General features: G+C 35.6%; 7 protein-coding genes across 7 annotated transcripts; 3 read left to right on the top strand and 4 right to left on the bottom strand.

The window, feature by feature from the left end:
* Positions 1–4,616: 4,616 nt before the first annotated feature.
* On the top strand, positions 4,617–7,240 carry LOC110424515 (putative WRKY transcription factor 31). The gene is made up of 6 exons (XM_021439101.2): positions 4,617–5,116; positions 5,210–5,308; positions 5,426–5,590; positions 5,677–6,063; positions 6,156–6,269; positions 6,365–7,240. Exons 1-6 carry the CDS (start codon positions 4,778–4,780, stop codon positions 7,031–7,033), a joined length of 1,773 nt encoding a protein of 590 aa, XP_021294776.1. The 5' UTR covers positions 4,617–4,777; the 3' UTR covers positions 7,034–7,240.
* A 2,536-nt stretch (positions 7,241–9,776) lies between these two features.
* On the top strand, positions 9,777–11,391 carry LOC110424503 (wall-associated receptor kinase galacturonan-binding protein). The gene is made up of 3 exons (XM_021439080.2): positions 9,777–10,698; positions 10,919–10,960; positions 11,089–11,391. The coding sequence occupies exons 1-3, from the start codon at positions 9,801–9,803 to the stop codon at positions 11,214–11,216; spliced, it is 1,068 nt and encodes a 355-aa protein (XP_021294755.1). The 5' UTR covers positions 9,777–9,800; the 3' UTR covers positions 11,217–11,391.
* Positions 11,392–11,548: 157 nt separating this feature from the next.
* LOC110423853 (putative pectate lyase 16) lies at positions 11,549–13,039 on the bottom strand. The gene is made up of 3 exons (XM_021438255.2): positions 12,311–13,039; positions 12,127–12,230; positions 11,549–12,039 (listed from the first exon to the last, which is right to left on the bottom strand). The coding sequence occupies exons 1-3, from the start codon at positions 13,037–13,039 to the stop codon at positions 11,685–11,687; spliced, it is 1,188 nt and encodes a 395-aa protein (XP_021293930.2). The 3' UTR covers positions 11,549–11,684.
* A 954-nt stretch (positions 13,040–13,993) lies between these two features.
* On the bottom strand, positions 13,994–14,452 carry LOC110423855 (stigma-specific STIG1-like protein 1). Its single transcript, XM_021438258.1, has one exon. It carries the CDS (start codon positions 14,450–14,452, stop codon positions 13,994–13,996), a length of 459 nt encoding a protein of 152 aa, XP_021293933.1.
* A 1,180-nt stretch (positions 14,453–15,632) lies between these two features.
* Positions 15,633–16,378, bottom strand: LOC110423854 (uncharacterized). The gene has a single exon (XM_021438257.2). The coding sequence runs from the start codon at positions 16,351–16,353 to the stop codon at positions 15,883–15,885; it is 471 nt and encodes a 156-aa protein (XP_021293932.2). The 5' UTR covers positions 16,354–16,378; the 3' UTR covers positions 15,633–15,882.
* A 3,760-nt stretch (positions 16,379–20,138) lies between these two features.
* Positions 20,139–21,460, top strand: LOC110424288 (FBD-associated F-box protein At5g22730-like). The gene is made up of 2 exons (XM_021438838.1): positions 20,139–20,933; positions 21,017–21,460. The coding sequence occupies exons 1-2, from the start codon at positions 20,139–20,141 to the stop codon at positions 21,458–21,460; spliced, it is 1,239 nt and encodes a 412-aa protein (XP_021294513.1).
* Positions 21,461–21,893: 433 nt separating this feature from the next.
* On the bottom strand, positions 21,894–22,473 carry LOC110424655 (uncharacterized). The gene has a single exon (XM_021439272.1). The coding sequence runs from the start codon at positions 22,452–22,454 to the stop codon at positions 21,984–21,986; it is 471 nt and encodes a 156-aa protein (XP_021294947.1). The 5' UTR covers positions 22,455–22,473; the 3' UTR covers positions 21,894–21,983.
* Between the last annotated feature and the right edge of the window lie 1,358 nt (positions 22,474–23,831).

Raw genomic sequence — 23,831 nt, 5'->3', positions numbered from 1 at the left:
TTATATTCATATTAAAATTCGTTAACACAAACTATAATGTCTAATTGGTAAGGATAGTAGAAAAGGTGTCAATAATATATTATTATATAATTAACTTATATTAAATCATTGTATTCGAGTATTTAATTTATCGAATAGCTATTTAATTTGGGGCATCTATGTATATATATTCTTATAATAAAAATTTAGCCCTATAATCATGGTTGTCCAACCTACCCAGACACCAAATTTCTACGTCATGGCAGTGAGCCACGTGGGTAACTTCAGATGGTCAACGTAAATCTCAGTCAATCTGTCTTTTTTTTCTCCATTGTTGATTATATTTTTATGTTTGGTTTGAAATTTTTGATAGTTTAGTGTGAAGGGGTGTTGACATTTGACATGCTCCGTTGGCAGCTTCCCTAAGCCGCATTTATATTACTAATAAATCCCCTTTTCTTCCTTCTTTATTTTATTATTTCCTTCAGTTCCCCAATCACAAAGTTGATTTGGAAGTGCAAACAAAGGCTGATTAAAAAAATTAAGTAAATAGGATTAGAATTTGACACTACAAAGTACAAAAATTTGGTAGTTATGTGTAAATTTGTGTTGTCGTGTCATAATCATATTGTGTTTAAATAAAATATTTATAATTATATCAATAGATACGAATACAATAGAAGTAATTAAATATATTTAAATATATATTTATAATTACCTCTGAATATTTAATTCGTGATTATCTTCTTATTTAAAAAGTAAAGTTCGAATTTTCTCTCTCTCAATTATAATATATATAATTATATGAGTATACCCATTAACCCATTAAGTGGTATTTGATAAAAAGTTTGATGTATATTGAAAAATATATTAATCTAATGATAATGCTTTGAGGGCTTTCGTATCTTATACCATTACAGCAAACTCAAGTAAAGATTTTGAGTTTTAAGTTTTATAATATATATATATATATTTTTTTTTTTAAAAAAAATATTTTTACATTTACATGCATAAATACATACTTATATATATAAATTTATCAAAAAGCAGGTTTGAATTTAAACTAGATTAAACATATTAATATATATAGTAAAGGAAAGAGGTGTGTATATATATATATATATACTTTAAAGCTGTAAAGTAAGACCAAGTAAGGTTTTGGTGCGAAAGGACTGAATCAATTGAAAGAAGAACATGGATTGTCGTTGATCTTTGAAAGAGGCGCGTAAATGTTGCAATTAGGAAGTATTACCTGCACCCGTTGACTGCTACTAATATTTTGGACTGGAAAGCAACATTACTTGGGACAATAATTGACAATTTTTTAATATCTAAAATAACTTGTTTAGATATATTTCGAGATGATTTATATGCTTGGGTGCAAGCAAGGGAGGTAGGAAATGATTCAGCCCAAATCAAAGCATGTTGGGGGGAAGAAAATTCTTGTGCATTTGCCCAAAGCTTGCAAATAGACTTTTCTCTTTGGTCCTATGTCTGTGTATTTCGTTAGAAATTTAAGGAGAGAAATAGCAAAGGCATGCATCTAGAGTATTATATCTACAAGTTTTCCAGTTATGAAACTCTGAGACAATTTGTAATTTGACCTCAATTTAGTTTTGGTCTGCCAATCCTTGATCAAATAAAGTTGGTGGGTTTCAGTGTGTTTTCTTCCCGCACGTCTGCAGAGGGAGGTGCCTTTTTCTTTTGGTATACATCAGAAATAGCTGCCATATATAATTACTTTTGACTTTGATCATTGTTTGCAAAACAACCATTTGACAAGAGAAAGAAAACTTGAACATTTCCCGTAGGTAGAGACGCAGGTTTTGACAATAGGAAACCGAAAAACGGTGAAAAGAATAGGATTTACATTTGACGCAATATCCTGTCTGTACACAATATTTATATATTTTCACTTTAATTACAAATCATCACTTCGTAAATATACAAAGATAAAAATTTATTTATAGATGTCGATAAAATATAAAATTTATATGTCGATAATACATTAAATACAAGCTGACCCAAAAATAACTAAATTCAAACGTTTATTTATAGTCACGTTTTAAAGCTGTGTCAATAATCTAAACATACCATGAACAAAACACAACTTTTTCCTTTGTAAAACTTTTGAATGGAATCTTTTTTAAGGGAATACTCCCTTTTTTTTCCTTAATCTTCTTACTTTGGGCGCCGTATGTTGAACAGAAACCTCTTTGATTCTTTTTCTTCTTTCTTGTTTGCGAATTTCTCAATAAGACAATGCCCATGCATGGGAATTTTCTTGGCGTACCGCTTGCTGCATTCCAAGTCCAACCCATGAGTTTGGCTAAAGATGGGAAAATTCTCATAGAGAAATAGATGATAGACCTATTTCCGTACGATATCATACCAAACAAAAGTGCAATTAAGTCTTTGGATCGAATCAAATTTTCAAATATATGCCGACGCCTTCTCGTTTCGTTTTTCCCCATTGTTTGATGTTGAAATGCCCGTCGGGCAAGTCACGGTAAAGAAAGGATGCTACCCAAAAGGGACCATAAAGGAGAAAAAGCTATCCAAAGGATGTTAAAGAGAACAGCAGTCTACCACATTTAAAAAAAGAGAATACTGTGGAAAATTAATGTACTCTTGGGGGGAAAAAAATAATGTAAGTGAGAATCAAACCATGCACCTAATCTCCTTGCAAATTATGTAATTGATTTTGATTCTTGCAGCCATTACGTTGTTCTTTTCCTTGTTGTCGCCTTCAGGCGTCTACATTTCCATGACAATTGGGCAGTTTTCAAAAACTGGAACAATAAATCTAAAAAGTCATAAGATTTTTCTATTTAAATTAATCCTAATAATTATATTTGAGTATTTGGTTAATTGATTAGTACAATATTTAAAGAGTAGGGTTTGAATTAAAAAAATAATCCAATTTAGTTACAGACGGATTCATAATTGTTTAATTTTTTTAGATTTTTTAACTGTGTTTGATGCATAGTTTTAACATTGAAAGATTTTTAAAAAAATTATAGAAAATAATCCTACAACTTTTTCTTTTTAATTTTGAAAGTCACGATGGAGTAATATAAATGTAAGACGTTAAAAATTATTGAAGTAAAAAGTCAGATTAAAATATAAATAGTTAGGGAAATTTTTTCAATGAAAGGTGGAAGTTTATATGGTTTTCTTGCACGATATCATCATAATTTGAGAAGAAGAAAAAATGAAACAAGAAATATATTCAATATTTTATTTTTTTTTTCAAAGAAGTTATCTATTTATTCTTCATGAAAGAAATAATGATCACACATGCCCACAGTATGGATCATGAAACCAAAATTTTGATTGGTGGAAGTAATGGTTCTTTTTTTTATTTTTTAATTTAATAGTCAAAATTTTGATATAAATGAAAATGACCCTTCTTGAGCTTTCATAAGGACTTGAATTTCCCAATCTTGAAGTTGACATTGAATTAGCCATCTTCTTATCCTTCACCACAAAAAATAAAAGAAAAAAAACTGAAAGTTCCCGAAAATTTTTTTAATTATGTGAATTCTCGAATTGAGATTATTTATTTATTTTTTATATATATTTATAATCGTTTTATATATTTTATTGTGAAAAAAATTCATTATCTCTTTTATTTAAATATTTTTCTTGTAGAATTTTTCCACCTTTGATTGAATTTGATGTTCTTTATGAAAAGCTTGAATGAAGAAAGAAAAGAACTACAAGTCATATTAAATGAAATAAAATAAAATAAAATAAATAGAAGAGAAGAAAGTCTAAGCAAATGACTCGGTCCCACCCGTAAACAGTCAACAGAGATTAGATCTGAAACGTGGGAGTGGTGATGCTACGTGGGGCCAAGGAGAGACCAAGACACTGTCCCACCCGGTCACCGGTCACAAAGAGAGCCGGGCCGTCAAATTCGTTGACTTGGCTTGGAGCTTCCCCCCCATCTTTGCTCTTTTTTAATCACGTGGAACGCGCCGCACCCTTCGGGACGGTGGATTTCTTTCTTTATTTTGCTTTTTCCATTGATGTAAAGAACGAGTCAAACTCTTTCTTGACGAAATGTAGACGAAACCTCCATCTCTTTCCTCTCTGCTCTTTTCCCTACTTTCCACCACTCCTCGGCCCTATCCGTAACCGTTTATTAATAATCTTATGATTAATAATTTGGGTTCGAGTTTTCAATTTTAACATTATTAATAATTTTATGATTAATTAGGTAGGTTTGGATTTTCAATTTTGATATTAATCTGTTAAAAGGATAGTTTGTTCGATTATTTCGATTGATTTTTGTATTCAAAATTTATAATCGAATTGATGGGAAAAATAGAACATACATTTTAGATATTGAATTTTAATGTTGATACATGTATATGCTACTAAAAATGTTACTCGAGCTTAAAAGTGAGACAACTAATGTACAACTCTTTACTACTAATTTGGTCAATGGTGATGGCCCCAAAATGGAAATTTACTCTCCATTTCTAGTTTCTACGAGGTGAAAGGTGGGACCGGTGCCAGCTGGCAAACTGACGCACCATCTGACGTAAAAACAATATCAAATCCCATCAATTCCTGAGAAAATCCAAAAATTCTATCAATCTATCTGGTCTACGTTCCAAACCCTTTTTATAGGCGAGCCCATTGCACCGGTAAAAGACTTCACGGACTTCACAAACGCATACGTTCAATCTCCCTTCTCTCTCTCTCTCTCTCAGCGCCATCTTCCTCTTCTTCCAAGCTCTCTCTCTCTTTTCTTTGGTCTCCTTGGGATTTCTTTGGGTTTTTATTTATGGACAAAGGATGGGGGCTTACCCTTGATTCTGATCCTGGAACTAAATTCTTCCCCAACAAGACCGATTCCGGAGGACCTTTCTTCAGGTTGAAGCAACAGCGAGACATGTTTCAGTTCCCCGTTAGCCTTGCTGGCTCCAGGGAGGACCTTCAGGGCACCTCCTCGTCCTCCTCGCCTTCTGGTCATGAGAAACGACGGGTGGTTGATGAGGTTGATTTTTTCTCTGATAAGAAAACCAAGGTTGTTGTTGGTGGGGATGACAAGGCCAGTACTGTCAGCGTCAAGAAGGAGACTTCTCATGGTGAAGCCGCTCCAGGCTCTGATTTGGATATAAATGTAAGTGATTTAAAGAACCAATTTCCTTTGAATTCTTTTACAGCTAGACTGAATTATTGTTTGACATTTGTTTCTTTTTGTTCTAAAACATAGACCGGATTGCATCTTCTCACTGCTAACGCTGGAAGTGATCAATCAACGGTTGATGATGGGGTATCGTCGGATATGGAAGATAAGCGAGCCAAGAATGAGGTCAGAGGATGATACTAAAAGTCTTTTACTTTTTCTTTTGTTTGTTGGTTCTTTTTGAATCGACCAGCCCAAAGAATCTTGCCCACTGAATGATTTTTTGTTTCACTTTATTTTCAGCTGGCTCAATTGCAAGTGGAGTTACAACGTATGAATGCTGAAAACCAGAAGTTGAGAGACATGCTTAGTCATGTCGGCAACAATTACAGTGCACTCCAAATGCATCTTGTTACCTTAATGCAACAGCAAAGGAATCAGGGAGCCGAAACCACCCAAGAACATGAGGTAATTAATATTCGATCTTTCCTTATGTATATATATAACATCAGTGTTAATTCAAAGGGCTGACTTGAATTCTTTGATGTATTCAGGTTCGAGAAGGAAAATCTGAAGGGAAGAAACACGACGTGATAGTGCCTAGACAATTTATGGATCTAGGCCCATCAGGCACAGCTGAGGCAGATGAGATGTCTCATTCTTCATCAGAAGAACGAACACAATCAGGGTCGCCTCCAAGCAACGTTGAAATTGCATCCAAGGATTATGTCAAGAGCAAAAATGAGATTTCTCAGTTTGATCAGGAGACTTCTAGTTTCCGCGATGGCAAGAGAATTGGTAGAGAAGAAAGCCCGGCATCTGAGGGCTGGGGTCCTAACAAAGTCCAAAAGTTGAATCCTGCCAAGCCAGTTGATCAATCCACTGAGGCCACCATGAGGAAAGCTCGTGTTTCAGTTCGAGCTCGATCGGAAGCTCCCATGGTATGTGTAACTGCTTTAATCACTTGTGAAGATTTGATTTGAAGTTATTGTCAAATTGTTGTGAAACTAATTGATTGGTTAAACTGATACAGATCACTGATGGATGCCAATGGAGAAAATACGGACAAAAGATGGCAAAGGGAAACCCCTGTCCTCGAGCTTATTACCGATGCACTATGGCAGGTGGTTGTCCTGTCCGTAAACAAGTAGGTTCCAATCTTTTTTACTTAATGGAGTCTTATTTTGAACTTATCTAGATTTCAAGGCCTGAAACTAATTCGTATATGATGGTAATTCTCAGGTTCAACGCTGCGCGGAAGATAGAACAATCTTGATAACAACTTACGAGGGCAACCACAACCACCCACTTCCTCCTGCTGCGATGGCAATGGCATCAACAACAGCAGCGGCCGCTAGCATGCTGCTTTCAGGGTCGATGCCCAGTGCAGATGGGATCATGAACCAAAATTTGCTAGCCAGGGCAATCCTTCCATGTTCCTCAAGCGTGGCAACGATTTCAGCTTCTGCTCCATTCCCAACTGTAACATTGGACCTTACACACTCACCAAACCCTTTACAATTGCAAAGACCGCCCACCCAATTCCAAGTCCCTTTTCCAGGCCAAGCCCAGAACTTTGCGTCCGTAGCAGCCTCTCAATTGCCTCAAGTCTTTGGTCAAGCACTGTATAATCAGTCAAAGTTCTCAGGCTTACAGTTGTCTCAAGACATGGGGTCTTCACAGTTAGGCCACCAAGTCCCACATCCACAACTGCAGCAGCCTCAACAGCCCTCACTGGCTGACACAGTAAGCGCTGCCACGGCTGCCATCACTGCTGATCCCAGCTTCACCGCCGCCCTCGCAGCCGCCATCACCTCCATAATTGGTGGTGGTGCTCACCCAAATAGTAGCAGCAACACTTCCAACAACAACAACAGCAATGCCAACACCACCACAACCAGCAGACAATAAAATTCAGCAGTTTTTCCGTGGAAAATTAATTTGAGACAACTTTTTTAACCTCTTGTTATTAAGTTTTTTTTTTTCGCTGTTCTTTCATTGGGGGATGAGTAGGAGATCAAATGTTTATAGTTTTTGTACTTTGCTGTGGGAGAGGGGTTAGAATACATACACAAGCTTCATTCTTTCTTATCATTGTTTCACTTTTGAATAATTTCATTAAGAGTTTCTCAAAGTAAATACACAAAAAACATGAGCATAATTTCCTTTTTCAGTCTATCTTGTTCTATTCTAATTTCAAAGTTATCTACTTATCTTCCAACTACGATGAAGAAAGATCATTACAACAAGATACAAGAAGACAAAAGAGAAGCATACAAAAGAATAATAATACAACGTTATAATTCCCACAAGAAAACAAAACGAATCATTTCTCATCTACGTGGAATATTCTCTGTTCCCAAGCAGGTCAAGAAAATACGGCTACCACTCTTTGACACGTAAACCATTTGTTCTGATGCGAAGAGCTTGAGGAGCTTAGACAGTGGACTTTGGAATCAGACTTCCAGGCAACTACGTCTTGCTTTGAATGAAACAAAAACAAAAGCAAGATGGGGATGGGAATTGGGGTCAAATTCGTTCAATGAAGAAGATGTTGGACGGTAGTTTCGTGGGATTGGGGGTTGGGTTGGGGTGCAATTATTTTATTGGACAAACTCAGATACGTTTGTTGACTTTCCGTGCATCCCAACATGGTTGATTGATTGACATCAATCATGTGTTTGAAAATAGAAAAACTACGGAACGTGGAACTTTGTGGGTCGCACCGTACCTCATCCACCGTACAATTATAATCTTTCTTACGCTATTTACTTTGGGGTTTATCACGCCCACATGCTTCCATGTGAACGGAGCCCCCTTCGTTTAATGCTCTTCTTCTCTTTTGTATGTGTTTCCATTCGAGGGAATTTCCAGAGTGTACTTGTGATCATTCAATATGGTACAAAATGGGAAACTTCATGTATAAATTTGTATAATGCACATGTTATCGAGGGTTTATTCAATCATGTGCATCGTTGTCTCGACCTGTTATGCTGCAGGCCTTGTTCACATGCAAAGGGAAGATTAAGAGAGAAGGAAAGAAACCTTGTACAGATGCCATAAGTCTCTTTGGTTTTGCCAGAAGCCACTTCTTACAAGAATCCCCTCCTTTGATAGAATTCCAGCAGGATCAACACTTTAATGATCCTTTATTGAAGCTATTCAAATTCACTAGCCGAGTGAAGAAGTTGGAGCAGATGATCTGCCTTTGAATTTTTTGACGAATTTTTTAAAAATGTTTATCATTTAGCCTTGAATGAATTGAATAATAACAATATTGATTTGGGATTTATCACAATATTTTTATTGAGTAAAATTAGTATTCTAAACACCAAAGAAAAGATTGATTCAATCAATTAGATATAGTTTTTCTCAATTGAAAAAGATCTTAAATTTGAATACCGATGAGCGGTCGTTGAAGCTCTCTGTATATTCACGGATTTTAAGTTTGTATTAACAAGAAGAAAGAGGATGACTATTTGAATGGTATGAATGGCAAGTATGGGCATGAATTCAAGCCGCCTAGCTGGTGTGTTACTTTTTGGCTTCTCTCTCAAGTACTGGTCATAGGGGAAGACTATCAAGTTTATCATGTCACATGAAGTATGCTGGCTTTTGTTTTTTCAAACTAGTAATAAAGTTCTGGCAATTGCGTGCATGCATTCCGTGAGGGCATTGGAGATTTAGGTTTCAAATTTTAATATTTAAACATTATGGATAAAGGCCGCTGTCATATGGTATAATAATTTCAAGGCTCCCTATTGAATGTTAGACTTAAGTACAATATAGAAAACTAGATTTATCTTTTGGTCATTAATTAATTTCTCTTTCCCTTTTTCTTTGTTATTTTCCCGTTACTTTTTTCTAATTCGACCGACCATGTTTTTAAAGAATAAAAATTTGCATAATTCATTTAACAGATGTTTGTAACCAGAACATATATATAAAAAGAAAAGAGAGTAGTTCAATTAATTATATGTATGTATGTTCTTTCAAATAGAAAAACAAAGAGTTTTACCAAAAAAGGTTATATAAAGAAGAAGGCTACCTTCCAATGAAAAGAGAAGGAGAAGGTAAAAATTGTACCATAACTAGAATTAGAATGGGTACATCACCATTACCATTTCACCAAGGCTATTCACTTATACTGAAAAGGGCCCATTCTTTTAAGGTTAGAGGTAGACTTATTTGATAATAAGAAATGTCCTAAGGCCCAATTGTAGGTCAGGGTCCTATCCATGAAGGAGGGCTTTAGCCCAATATGTTGGAACTTTCCAATTTCTTCCCTGGACTTAGCCTTGGACATGAAAGTGATGGAGGTTCACTTACTACAAGCACTGCGGGGTCTTGATTGTATATAATTTTGGTTGAAGTTTGAAAGTAATCAGAATAATGCTGGAATCCTGGCTCCTTCAAAAATAAAGTGATGTTAGAATCAAACATCCTGCAGTCTGCTTTAATGGCATTCACATGCACATCAATCATCGTGTAGCTCTGGTATTCTCAAAACCTTCATGAACGATAAAGCACAAAAGCAAAGTATATGTCAGGGAATACAAAAGAAAAAGGAAAAAAGGAGAAAAAGACTATAAAAGAAACAAACATATGTTCGACAGATTCTTTCTCTGACATTAGGACTGCACTTTATTTTATCTGATAGATTGCTGAACTTAAAACAATGCCAAATCCTACCAGGGAAGCTAAAATAACTTCCACCATAATGGGTTCCCTGATCTTCATCTATAAACCTACTGTATCACAGCATAAAATTTCTTCATTTCTCTGGTTATGTTCCTTAATCATTCCATTCTTATTTCCATTTCTTAGCCAGATAGAAGCTCAAACACGCCTTTGTAGAACCACTTGTGGTGATATCCCTATAAACTACCCTTTCGGGATTGATGATGGATGTGGCAGCCCTTATTACAGGCACATGCTCGCCTGCTCCGACACTGGAAAGCTTGAACTCCGAACACCCTCCGGCAGATACCCCGTACGCAGCATTAGTTACTCCGATCCTCATGTTCTCGTCACCGATCCATTTATGTGGAATTGTCAGGATGGTGATAACTTTCGTCCGACTAGGCCTTTTAACCTTGACACGAGCACACATTTCTCACTGTCCTCTCAAAACGACTACCTCTTCTTCAACTGCAGTGAGGATTATGTGATTGTTGAGCCAAAGCCTATCTTCTGCGAGAGGTTCCCTGACCGGTGTGATTCATCATGTGATAGTGCAAGTTATCTTTGCAGGCATTTACCTGAATGTGCCTCGGCGCTGGGTGGTAGTTCTTGCTGTTCCTACTACCCTAAAGCAACAGAATCCTTGAGGCTGATGCTGAAGTATTGTGCTTCATATACAGGTGTGTATTGGAGAACTGTTGGTACAAGTGCTGACACTCCTTATAACCAGGTACCTGAATATGGAATTCGGGTTGATTTCGATGTTCCGGTGACTACGCACTGCCTTCAGTGTCAGGATCCATCCAAGGGAGCCGGAACATGTGGATTTGATACACAAACACAGAATTTCTTGTGTCTCTGTATGGCGGGAAACGTCAGTTCCTATTGTAAAGGTATGTTTTAAGGCTGATATGGACATTCTCAGATTTATTAGAAGTAAGATTCATATCACCCTTGACTTTTCTTCCCTGTTAGTTACTCAGGTACTCCTCCTTTTTCTCTTGACAAGTCTGAGTAGCCTTGACAGGAATGCCTTGCCATGAAATTTTCTTAACATTTTCTTGTCAATCACCCCTAATTCCCTTAATAAGTTGGGTGTAATCCATTTTGCAGATCATAACATTTCTGGGCACAGAAGGGCGGGAGTCATTGCAGGTGACATTTCTGCTAATGGTCAATGGAAATTAATTAAAAAGATACAATAAATATGGTCTAGGTGATGAACTTGTATGTAAAAATACAAGGATAATTAGGCCTTTTTTGACGATTTCTTACTGTTGCAGGGACTGTAAGTGCAGTTTCAGCTGCTGGAGCCATAGGAATCGGGGCTGGTATTTGGTACTTGAAGAAGGTGAGAGCTAAAGCACCTGTAACATGTGGGGTTCAAAGCAATGAGAATAGGCTTTTCTGAAGGAGTGCGAGCAAAAGTGAAGGCAACCTCATCTTTTTTCTTTTCGTATTTTAGTAATCTTTTTGAACTTTAAGGGGAAACCTCGATGGCTTGTGTCTGTTCTTTCTTTCTTTATAGTAATAGAGATTTGAGAGAACTGCGGATTCACTGCGATTTTGCTGCCATTTCTTTCTAATTAAGCATCTCTAACTTTCTTTATTTGGTTCAAACTGAACAATTAAGTTGAAATAAACTATTTTATACTGTAAATGATACAAAAGACAAAAGTAAAAAAAAAAAAAAGGAAACAAGAGTAAAATAGTGTCTGCCGCACAAGTTTCATCATCCCCATTGCTTATATGCCATAACTCTCAGCTTCAAAGAAGATAATGGAGTCTAGAACTTTGGAAAACAAAAGTAGAATGGACACCGAGAAAGAAAGAAACAAAAGTGGATATGGAGCAACAAGAGGGAAATGAGTTTAAAGTTTTAGCATGCTTTGCCAACAAGACAGCGTAAAGGACCAGCATCAGATGTTAAAGTAGGAACCATGTATCCTGGAGCAGCTTTGAACGATTGAGCTCGAGTGTAGCTAGGAGCACAACTTCCATAGCCAGATGGAACAAAATAAGCACCGTTCTTAAAGACGTCCTTTGAAGACTGCCACGTCCAATTTTGCCAATTACTTGCTTCTCTCTTGGTAACTTGCTTGGAACCAGAGTAATCGGGAGCTATGAAGTAGTTTCCTTCGCTGAAAATGGTTGGATTGGCGCTGCCACCGATGGCATACATCTTCCATTCGTCATACCTGTTGTTGGCAACATGGGCGTAGCCTATCCTGACCCTGCATGCCATAGCCAGATTATTTTTTTATCAGGGAAAATGGTTAGAAGCTATAAGTAACAGCAACTTTTAAACCTGTCTCCTTTACCTTGGCATCCTCTCAATGAGTCCCTCGCCAAACCGGTTAAAAGCTACCGTAACTTTCATAACTTTGTCCGCAGTGAATTTGTCGCTGTGTCCAAGCAACATCACCTGCAATTGGACATGATTAATTGGTTAAAAGAAGTCTAATATTTGAATTATATCAACACGGGGAAAATCATAATGCTGACTTTATCATGTTGAGTGAAATAGTTATTAGAGATTGTGACAGCGGTCGAAGCACGAATGACATCAATCAGGCCATCGGCAGAACGGGCGAGGTAGCAGTGATCAACCCAAATGTTGGAAGATGCAAAAATGCTGATTGCATCTCCATCACAGCCTCCACGTTTCCCTACATGCGTAGGGGAGCTCCTGACCATGCCAGCTTTCCCTGGCTTGCAATCATGAATGCTAATCCCATGTATGATAACATTGGTAACACCTTGAACTGTTATGCAGGGTCCGTATGCAATCTCCACTTTAGCCCCTCTGCCATCTATAGTCTTGAAACTATTCACAATCAGTTCATTTTTGAGCGTGATAACCATGTCTCTGGCGAAAATGATCCAAAGAGGGCTCGTTTGAATAACACCATAACGAAGCGTGCCGGGTGCAGGGTTGATGGGGTCATCGTAAGGGTTTGTAACTACATATATTGCTCCATATTTCCCTCCTATTGCTGCCTTGCCAAAGCCTACCGAACAATCAGCCAAGGCCTTGCGATTGGTAGCCCAATTGGACCTGGTTCGCCAGCAGGAATCTATTACATTCATAACTTTCTTAGGAGCAACGCTAGGGACATAGTATGCTAGTGGTTTCGAGGTGTAGTCCTCTAGTGAATAAGCTGCTTGCGAGGTCAAAGCAAAATATGACAAAAGAAACGAAAACAACAGGAAAGAGGTAAGGGAAGCAGCCATGGTTGAATTGGGTTGTGGAATTTGAGACATATGGGGCACAGAGAGAATTAAAGTAGACAAAATCTTATGGGAGAGATAAGTAGGTGGCACACACGATTCAAAGGGAAAAAATAGTTTATTAGTTAAGTTTTGTTTGGTAAGATTTCATTGCAACACAAGACATGGTTGCACGAGCGTCGGTTCATTGACTTTTGCCAATGCTAATCATTTTTCGTTCAGTTTCTAGATACGGGGAAAATATAAGTAATTAGCATATAAGATAAAGGACAGCTTTTTAAACTATGAAAAAGAAGTAGAAAAAAAAATCTTTATATTCTTTTAATGTGTTTTTTTAAAGGTAGAAAATTTTAATTATATATTTGTGGGATATAAATTTTTTTTGATGAAAATTTAGAAGAAAGATTGACGATTTCGAAAATGAAAAAAAAAAAGCCCATAGCATGAATTACAAAACGATATAAAAATCTATAATGCGTTGGATTTTTGTTTTATTTAGTCCGTCCATAAAAGAGTTTGTCTTTCTCTCTAATTCATTACTTACTTTTTTTAAAAAAATTATATTAATTTAAATTAATTAATTAAGTGAGAAACATAAATTAATTTTGACAGGAGTTAAATTAATTATGTTAACACTCCACAAGCTAACTTTGACTACATATAAACTTTCTTGTACGAAATTCAATTTAACAAACATTAACTCTATGTATAGTTAGTAATTAATTAAAAAAAATTAAACACATAAAGATTTATTTCTTAATTAAAAATATATAGCTTTTATTTAAAAAAGTACTAGTACATCCTTAATTTCATTAAACATAGTAAAACACTACATATGGTGAGCAAATAAAAAACATAACGTAAACATCTGCCATCATGCCAATGGTGCTTCTTCCTTTATTTATTAGTGATTCTCAGCTAATTTATCTTAGAAGGCTTGAGGTCTGCAGCCAATTTTCATGCATAGCTGCACATCCCGTAGAGACAAGCGTTTCCATTACCACAACTGTTGTTGCATCCGCCACAGTGCTTCTGGTTGGACAGTGGGTTCACACACTTCCCTTTGCAGCAAATCTTGGAATAGTTACACTTCTTCCCGCACTTCCCACAGTTGAATTTGTCTGTCTTCAGGTCCACACATTTTTTTCTGCAGCAAGATGGACCCTGGCTGCCCTCGGTGAGACAGACCTTGGGGTTTTTGTCGCATGTCAATATAGCACGAGAAGAACTCTGGGCAAGGAATCGACCTGCTCCTCGGATGGAGGTTGGCTCTCTGTCCGAAGTTTCAGTTGCATTCTTATCATCACCATTGTGGAGGAATGGTTCTTCTTTTGATGGTGGTGTACAGGCGGAGAGAGTAATGGCGCCCAAGGCCATCACCATAGCCAACATAAAGAAAAGCTTGAGGGATTTCATTGTTTAGGAAAAAGAAGCAGTGAATACGAATATGAATGCTTTTGGGATGGAGAAGAATGTAGGCCTCAAGGGGTATTTATATAGAAGTATCGAAAAAGAAATTGCATGCATGGTAATTGGTATATGAATTCATGTGCGGGTTAGTCTAATTCAACAGGCAAAGAAAATCGAAGTAACTGAAATTAGGCCTCTTGAATTAATAGTTACCAATTCAACATTAATCAGTTGAAATGTGGGATGAGTGGCTAGGTAGGCAAATCTCCTCTTTGCTATCGATTTGGGAGTAATTTACACTTCTCACACAGTTTGTTACCCTTTTTTCTGTGGTCGGGCAATTGAATTAGCTCTTTGTTCAATCAAAATATTTGTAAATTCTCTGTTGTAAAATGAAAATCAAGCCAGACAGGAGGGAAATATATATAATCAAATTGCATATAACAGATCATTGTCATTACCCTTTAAGTGGTAAGCATATTCATGACTTTTCATTTGTTTCAGGCCTCCTAGCTGTTACATAGGTCCAGCAGAGAAGCTAGTTTTCCACAAATTCCTTCACGTCTGAAATTTTTGGAAGAAATTTCAATTTATTGTAAACCCTGTCCTAACAACATGAAACACCTAGGATGAAAACAGGGTATGACCGTACAACGTGAATCACACCTCGAAACACTAAACCCTTACAATGGAGTGATGAGGGCTCGAAGCCCATATGAAAAAACCCGCATGAAAGAGAAAATAAAACAATGACCATGAAGTTGCTTGAGCCAAGAAAAGGAAGGAACAGTAGGGATAGATCTTCAGCATCAACGCAGTAACACGTAAAGAGCTTAAGTAGTATCAGAGCAACCTCGGGGTACGGAAAAGATAATACCAGTTACAGATCATCTTTGCTCAATGTTAGAGACACCCCATACTCATACCATATATATAACTCAAAATTGAATGAACATTCCCTTATACCAAAAAAATATAGTTATATTATTTAGATCAAGACTCTTTGTTTAGTTGCTTAGAGTTTCATTTAATAGTTTTATGGGTACATGATTAAAAGTTCTTTTTTTTTTTCCATTGAATTAAAGTTTTTAGTATAGACTAAAAATATTCATGTATCTTATATATATTTGATCATTCTTGTCGGTCGATGAATCTATATGCATGTATTAGACACATATAACAAGAAATAATTATACTTCTTAAATTTAAAAATTGCACAAGGAATTACATCCATATTCCATATTTACTGTACCTTGAACATTGTATACATGAAATCATTGAAACAATAATTAAAGTAAAATTAAATCTACATCAGGAGAAATTAATCCATCGAATTGTGATGGCTCGCCCTTATTTATAATTCAATTGACTACGATAAACATCTATGCCAGCTTGATCATTTGATCAAAATTCTAGAAGAGGGTCTGTCGAAGTTTCTATGCATAGCTGCACATCCCATACAAACATTTGCTTCCTTTGCTGCACTGATTGTTGCAACCCCCGCAGTGTCTTTTGTGGGACATTGGGTTCACACACTTCCCTTTGCAGCAAATCTCTGAGTACTTACACTTCTTACCACACATCCCGCAGTTGAGCCTGTCTGTCTTCACGTTCACACATTTCTTCTTGCAGCAATCAGGCCCCGGACTGCCCGCGGCACGGCAGACTCTGGGGTACTTGTTACATGTCATCACGGCCCGAGGTTTCTGAGCAAGAAACCGGCTTGTTCCTCGGAGAGAAGTTGGTAGTTCTTGGCCGTCTGCCGACGGGAGAAGATCATCAGCAACTTCGCTTGCATCATCGTCATTGTCAATGAATGGTTCTTCTTCAGATGGTGCTGCAGCGGAGAGAGTGATGGCCGAGGCCATGAGCAAGGCCAACATCAAGAAAACCTTGACAAGTTTCATGGTTTTCTTTGATTGGGATCGATAATTTTTGGTTGTGGAGCAAGAATTGAGCGATGTAAAGGTATTTATAGACAAGAATTTTTGGATGCTTGACATGTAGAAAAAGGAAACGAGTTGCATGGGTTCGTTTTCGTCGATACTGGCATTAGTGGGATGGTCCAATTCAACGGCATGCATAAAATAATGAAGTAAACGAAGTTAGGCCCTCCCAAAGAAAATTTATACCGCAAAATTAGGCGAAATATTTCATCCATTTCTCCATCAGTTTCTCCTTTTCTTTTTCTGTTCAATTGCTGACAAATTTAATTTGAGATTAATTCGTTCTTGTATATATAATTCATGCGTCAATTGATTTAGAAAATTAAATGAATAACAAGTGTCGATTCTTTTTTCCAAATTAACGTAATTATTCTTAAATAAGATATTATGCATGCTTAAACAGTTAGCATTGACAGGGACAGTGGACTTTTTGATTAAAGAAAAGATACAAAGGGCACCTTAATAGCAGCCAAAATATTATAGTAAAGAAGAAAGGTCAACATGCAAAGCGTAAGAGCTTCCTTACGTGAGACCGCCATGGATTTCTTTGGTCAAATATGTGTAAGAAATCCAAAATTTTCAATCTTAGCTCACAAATCTGTTACAGAAGCACTCTGCTTACATTTCAATCTTTGACTTGTACGATTAGAACTAACTTTGTACGGTTGATTGCATCTCTTTGACATTGCTACCAAGTTTAGACATTTACAAACAAGAACATAAGTCTTTTATGCAAAACATATATTATGGAATTTATTTTTTAATTTGAAAGAAAAGGATTTAAATCTTACTTTTTAAGTAAAGAATCATGTATTAATTAATAAATTAAATATTCGAATGCTTTTTTCATGAAATTAAGTAAAGACCACCTTGGAATACATCCACAAAATAAATATCCCCACACTCTGTAAGTATTCTCGTGAGCCCCTTTCCAGGCTCAACAAAAGCAACCCAAAAAAATTAAAACACGTAGATTTACACCATCAAACCAATCTATTACTTCTCCCATCAGGCCAGAAAAACACACACATCAAACAAGTTGTATTATATTAATTAAAATGCCTGTAAAAAGTCTCACAGTTCAAATTCTTTACCTGTTACTAAAAACATTTATCTGAAAGTACTAAGTCTTAGACAAAGATAATCATTGAGCTAGATGAAGAAATAGCTACGAAGAATCCCCCTGCTGCAATGCCAGAAATTATTAGAACTCGGCCAAGATCCTTTCCAAGAGCTTTATGCTTGATGTGAAATGGCCAATGGGACAATGGTAGCCATACTTCCTCTTTAAGAAATCAGTTACTATTGTTAATGCATTGCATGTTATAATTTGAGTAATCTAAGTCTCTCCTCTCCTTTTCATCGACTAAATTTCTTTTACAGTTTGTGACATTTAAAATAAATAAATAATGAAAATGTGTAAATCCAACATTAATTGAAGAATGATAAAGAACATGCTATAATTAGTGGCATATCCAGAAAAAAATAATGTCATATATTAATTCGCATTAAAAATGACAGTTTTGCATGCTTAAACAGTGAACATAAAGGGCCATTAATGGCAGCCAAATATAGTAAGAAATAATTGGCATCAAATTAATAAGACAGGTTAACATGCACTGCATGACCATTCTCTGACAAGAGACTTCCATAAATTCTTGTCCAAGTATGTCAAGATATCCAAAACTTATATCTCAGCTTACAAATCCGTTACAGAACCACTCTACTTACATTCCAATCTATCTTCGACTCTTAGGCACATAAAAATTTGTACAATTAAATTAACATCTTTTTAACATAATTTTTTATTCATAAATCAAACTCGATCCGTCTTAAAATTTCGAATAATAGACATATAAAGAGAAAATAAATCAAGTTGATTTTGAGATTTATAAATTACTTTCCTGAACGACTTATTCTTTAAGTAAAATTAATGAAGATTGTTAGGTTAAATTTTATGTATTTAAATTTTATAATGAAACAATTATTATTTATTTTTAGTTCGTAAGAGTGGGGCAGAGATTTAAATAAATATCTTAAATTCACACCGCCGAGATTTAAATTTAAGTAATTATTTTAAGTTCATGTCATATTGTTTTTGTTTTTATTGAAAAAATAGATATCTTTTCGTAACATAACAATATCTAATCATGAATAAACATGAAGAAAAAAACATAAATGCATGTAAGGTTTTCTTGATAAATAAACATAAAAATAACTTTTTCCTCTTAATAAACAGACACAACTCTTTAAATCATTTTCATCTATAAATATACTAAACTTTTGTTTCTTCAAAATACCAAATACTTGGTCCAGCCAAGTAACGTTCATTGCTTACAGGGTTTGCCAAAGACAGATCAAACAACAACAAGAACGTCGTTGAGCAATCTTACACGGTAAGATCTTGGTCTAATCCTTTTATCTAGAACACAAATCAGAACTTAACCCAGTGTTTCTCTTTGCTAATGATCCAGAGTAAGACTACTTTGAGAGGCCGACACTGTCATCCAAAATCAAAACCACGAACCTCAGTTTTTTTTTTTTCCAAGGTAATTCGATTTGGGTAATATATATATGTCCCTTCTGTTTTATTTCGATGAATGGATTCCCAAAAGTTTTGATTTCTTTTTATTCGTTTTTGTTAAATCATTTTTTAATCATTTAATCATTGATCAGGTTATATACATTACACAGTAGAGATATTTGTGCTATGCTTTTCAGCCATTTCTTGTTTTTGGTCCTACTACTCCTGTTTCCTTCTGGCAGATCCTGCTTTTTCAGCCATTAGCTGAATCCATTTCTTGTTTATGTCTTCCAAGCATTTTGTTTGCTGTTCTCGCTTTGTGTTCAGAGTTTTATGCTGTTGCTATTGGCGGCTTTTTTGCTCACTTGTACTGTCAATGATTTGTAATATATCTCTTTTCTGACTGAGAAAAAAAAAAACAATAGAAATATATTCATAGTGTTTTCCATTCAGAAACCTATACAAACACTCGATCGTATCCCAAAAGGGCTGTATATATGGAGATTTAGTCCTTAATTTTTTATGAAGAAAAATTTTATTTTTACACTCATGTGAAAACTCTTTTTCAGTATATAAATCTAATTATATCTTATTCTATTTTTTTATCGAAATTCATTTTATTGACCACCTTCTTTGAACTAGATCTTATTCTAAAATTTTAATATGAAATCTGATATCTGTTTTTTTTTTTTTATGAAAAGTAGATATATAATTTTTGGTTCATACAAGGCTAATAGATTAGTAAAGAGTCACATGAATAAACACAAGTTAAGAATTTTTGCAAAATCTCTATAACCTTTCTTATGTGAAACCCTTTTTCTTTTAATTTGATTCTTTGAATATGTGTTCATAGTAAGTGCCTTTGATTTTACGATGTTTGTTGGTGGTCCATAGAATCGTATTTTTGGAGTCACTTCCTATGATCAATTAGTAGAAATTAACCCAAACAAAATGATAAAAGAAATAGTTAAATTAATTATAATCATTAGGTCATTTTCTGGACTATTTTACGTGAATGTCTTTTAAATTTTATTTTTTTGTATAAGATAGTTGTAATTAATGCAAAATCCATGCACTTGTGGAGAGAAATAAATGGTTTGAAATGTGACAATCCAAGTATCTCTTAATTATTAAGTACATTGTGGCAAAAGGAATTAACATTCAAGCCAAAATAATTTTATCGTGTCTTATTCTTTTTTCTTTTTTTTTTATGTCAGATCAGATGGAAAGGGAATGTGATAGAATAAGCAACCTGCCTGATCCACTTCTTGAACACATCCTCACATTTCTTCCAACGAAGTATGCAATTCGAACTGGTGTTCTATCAAAGAGGTGGAAAGGTTTATGGGTTTCACAACCCTACATTTCCTTGAGCCATGACGGATTAAATGGTAGAATAGTTGAATTTAAAAATTTATCGATCCGTGACCGAACAGTAAAAGTTTCAAAGTATAAGAACTTCTTCGACAAGATCTTGCTTCACCCCCAAGCAAGAGTTAAGAAGCTTCAAATTTCAGCCCCAGAAAGACTTGAGGCTCTTGAGTTTAATAGATGGTTTCAAGCTATCATGAAGGAAGGTCTTGAAGAGCTCAATCTCGACTTTGCAATATTTTCCGATGCACCGGTGAGCATCTTAACTGTATGCAATACCTTGGTGACATTGAAGTTGGATTTTGGAGCACTTTCAGCACACAAATTTCCCAAATCCTTCTACTTCCCTAACTTGAAGACCATGCAGCTATGTGGTTTTATCTTGGCCAACAACTTCACCTATCAACTGCTGCAATCCAAAAATCTTGAATCTTTAATCTTAACCTACTTTATGTTCGACCTTATGTCACGTGATTCGATGCCAGATTGTTTTGAACAAAAGAAAGCTTTGCCCAATCTTAACTATGCTCAGATGAACTGCCCTTACACCTTCCGTGGGGAAGATAGTACTCACTTCTTTCTGAAGAATATGATTGATGTGGTGTCCAATGCAAAAGATTTAAACCTATCATTGTCGATCATGGAGGTAGGTTTACCACTCTTATCATGTTTTGTTTCTCCATTGCATTGATTATAAAGAATTGTCTTATTTTTCTTTCCCTTGTGCAGTATTTAGCCCATGATGATCTGCCCGAGTTCAATAATCTTAAGCACATCAAACTTTATGTTCAATCTTTTCACGTTAGAGCCATGTGTTACATACTTCAAAAGGCACTTAACCTTGAATCTCTTCACATAGAGTTTATTCGACCTTACGGCAATGTGCCATTGATGCTAGAAGAGCTGCGTTCTTGTTGTTCGCAAGCAAACCTGAAGGTAATTCAAATGACGAATTTCATTCTAGAAGAAGATCTTGTTCTAGATCTTGTGAAATTGATTTTGGAAAGTACTGGTTCCTTAAAGGATATAGTCATTGAGCTGGTTGAACAACCTACAATGAATAACTTTCTGCGATGCCAGAAATTGTTAAAACTTCCAAGAATATCCGAGTGCTGTATACTTCATCTGAAATGGGACTTTAATTACTCCTATTACACTTATCATCTTCGTTAATGACATTGCATGTTGTAATTTATTTCCATTTTATCGAGGGCTGTCGTATTTTAAGAACATCATTTTAGTTTCATTGTTTACTTAAAATTCTCAATATAATAGTTCAAAACTATTTAAAATTGTTTCAGGTCTACTTTACGGATTCTTTTACTTTATATGTTAATATATATATTAGAGAGGGAGAGAGACATCATCCTATATATATATCTCAAAATTGAATGAACATTCCCTTAATTATACCAAAAAATGGTTATATTATTTAGATTAAAACTCTTTGTTTAATTTTAAAAAGAACTAAATAAGTATATTACTTAAATTTAAAAATTGTATAAGGAACATCCATAGACATGAAATCATTGAAACAATAATTAAAGTAAAAAATCAACATATATTTGGCGAAATTAATCCACCAAATTGTGGTGGCTCACCCTTATCTATAATTCAATTGACTGTAGCATAAACATATATGCTAGCTTGATCATTTGATCAAAAATTCTTGAAGAAGGTCTGCTGAAGTTGGTTTCTATGCGTAGCTGCACATCCCATACAAACATTTGCTTCCTTTGCTGCACTGATTGTTGCAACCCCCGCAGTGTCTTTTGTGGGACATTGGGTTTACACACTTCCCTTTGCAGCAAATCTCTGAGTACTTACACTTCTTACCACACATCCCGCAGTTAAGCCTGTCTGTCTTCACGTTCACGCATTTCTTCTTGCAGCAATCAGGCCCCGGACTGCCCGCGGCACGGCAGACTCTGGGGTACTTGTTACATGTCATCACGGCCCGAGGTTTCTGAGCAAGAAACCGGCTTGTTCCTCGGAGAGAAGTTGGTTGTTCTTGGCCGTCTGCCGACGGGAGAAGATCATCAGCAACTTCGCTTGCGTCATCGTCATTGTCAACGAATGGTTCTTCTTCAGATGGTGCTGCGGCGGAGAGAGTGATGGCCAGGGCCATGAGCAAGGCCAACATCAAGAAAACCTTGAGAAGTTTCATGGTTTTCTTTGTTGGGATCGATAATTTTTGGTTGTGGAGCAAGAATTGAGCGATCGAAAGGTATTTATAGACAAGAATTTTTGGATGCTTGACATGTGGAAAAGGTAAACGAGTGGCATGTCGGTTCGTTTTCGTCGATACTGGCATTAGTGGGATGGTCCAATTCAACGGCATGCATAAAATAATGAAGTGAACGAAGTTAGGCCCTCCCAAAGAAAATTTACATCGCAAAATTAGGCGAAATATTTCATCCATTTCTCTATCACTTCATCAGTTTCCCAACCCTTGCATAGTTTGCTTATTAGAGTCTGCGGTTGAATTGTTTTTTAATTTAAAATTGTTTTCCTTTTTCTGGTCAATTGTAGACAAATTTAATTTGAAATTAATTCGTTCTTATATATATATAATTCGTACATAAATTGATTTAAAAAATTAAATTAATAACAAGCGTCGATTCCTTTTTCAAAATTGACATAATTATTCTTAAAAGTACATTATGCACACTTTTAAAGTTAGCATCGACAGGACCAGTGAACTTTTTGATTAAAGAAAAGAAACAAAGGGCGCCATTCATAGCAGCCAAAATATTATAGTAAAGAAGAAATGTCAACATGCAAAGCGTAAGAGCTTCCTTATATGAGACCGCCATAGATTTCTTCGTTCAAATATGCGAAAGAAATCCAAAATTTTCAATCTTAGCTTACAAATCCGTTACAGAAGCACTCTGCTTACATTTCCCTCTTTGACTTACACGCATAAAACTGTCTTGGTGCGATTGATTGCGTCTCTTTGCCATTGTTGTAAAGATTTGACACTTACCAACAAGAACAAAAGTCTCTTTATACAAAACGTATATTCTTGATTTCATCAAATCGTTCCTCATGTAATTTGATTCTCTTTTGTTGTTAGAACAGCTGCGTTCTAATTGTTAACGTATGTTAATTTCTGAAGGTAATTCGAATGACAACATTTCAAGATTGATTGCGTCTCTTTGACATTGTTGCAAAGTTTTGACACTTACCAACAAGAACAGAAGTCTCTTTATACAAAACGTATATCCCTGATTTCGTCAAATTGTTCCTCATGGAATTTGATTCCCTTTTGTTGCTAGAACAGCTGCGTTCTAATTGTTCACGTACGTTAATTTCTGAAGGTAATTCGAATGATAACATTTCAATCCAAAAATTACCTATCTTAAGCATTTTTTTTATTATTATTGGAGGAGGGGAGATTCGAACCATACTCTTTAAGTAAGAAGATAATACACCAACCAATAAACTAAATGCTCGAATGCATTACCCATCTTAAGCTTGTGTCATTGTTATTGAAAAGTGCTGGTTTCTTAGAGAAGATATTTTTTTTTTTCAAACAAGTTGT

The sequence above is a fragment of the Theobroma umbraticum genome, unplaced genomic scaffold (assembly GCF_002168275.2).
Source record: "Theobroma umbraticum cultivar Fairchild unplaced genomic scaffold, ASM216827v3 scaffold_204.0, whole genome shotgun sequence".
Taxonomy (NCBI): Eukaryota; Viridiplantae; Streptophyta; class Magnoliopsida; order Malvales; family Malvaceae; genus Theobroma; species Theobroma umbraticum.
This window is presented reverse-complemented; position numbering and strand designations above follow the sequence as displayed.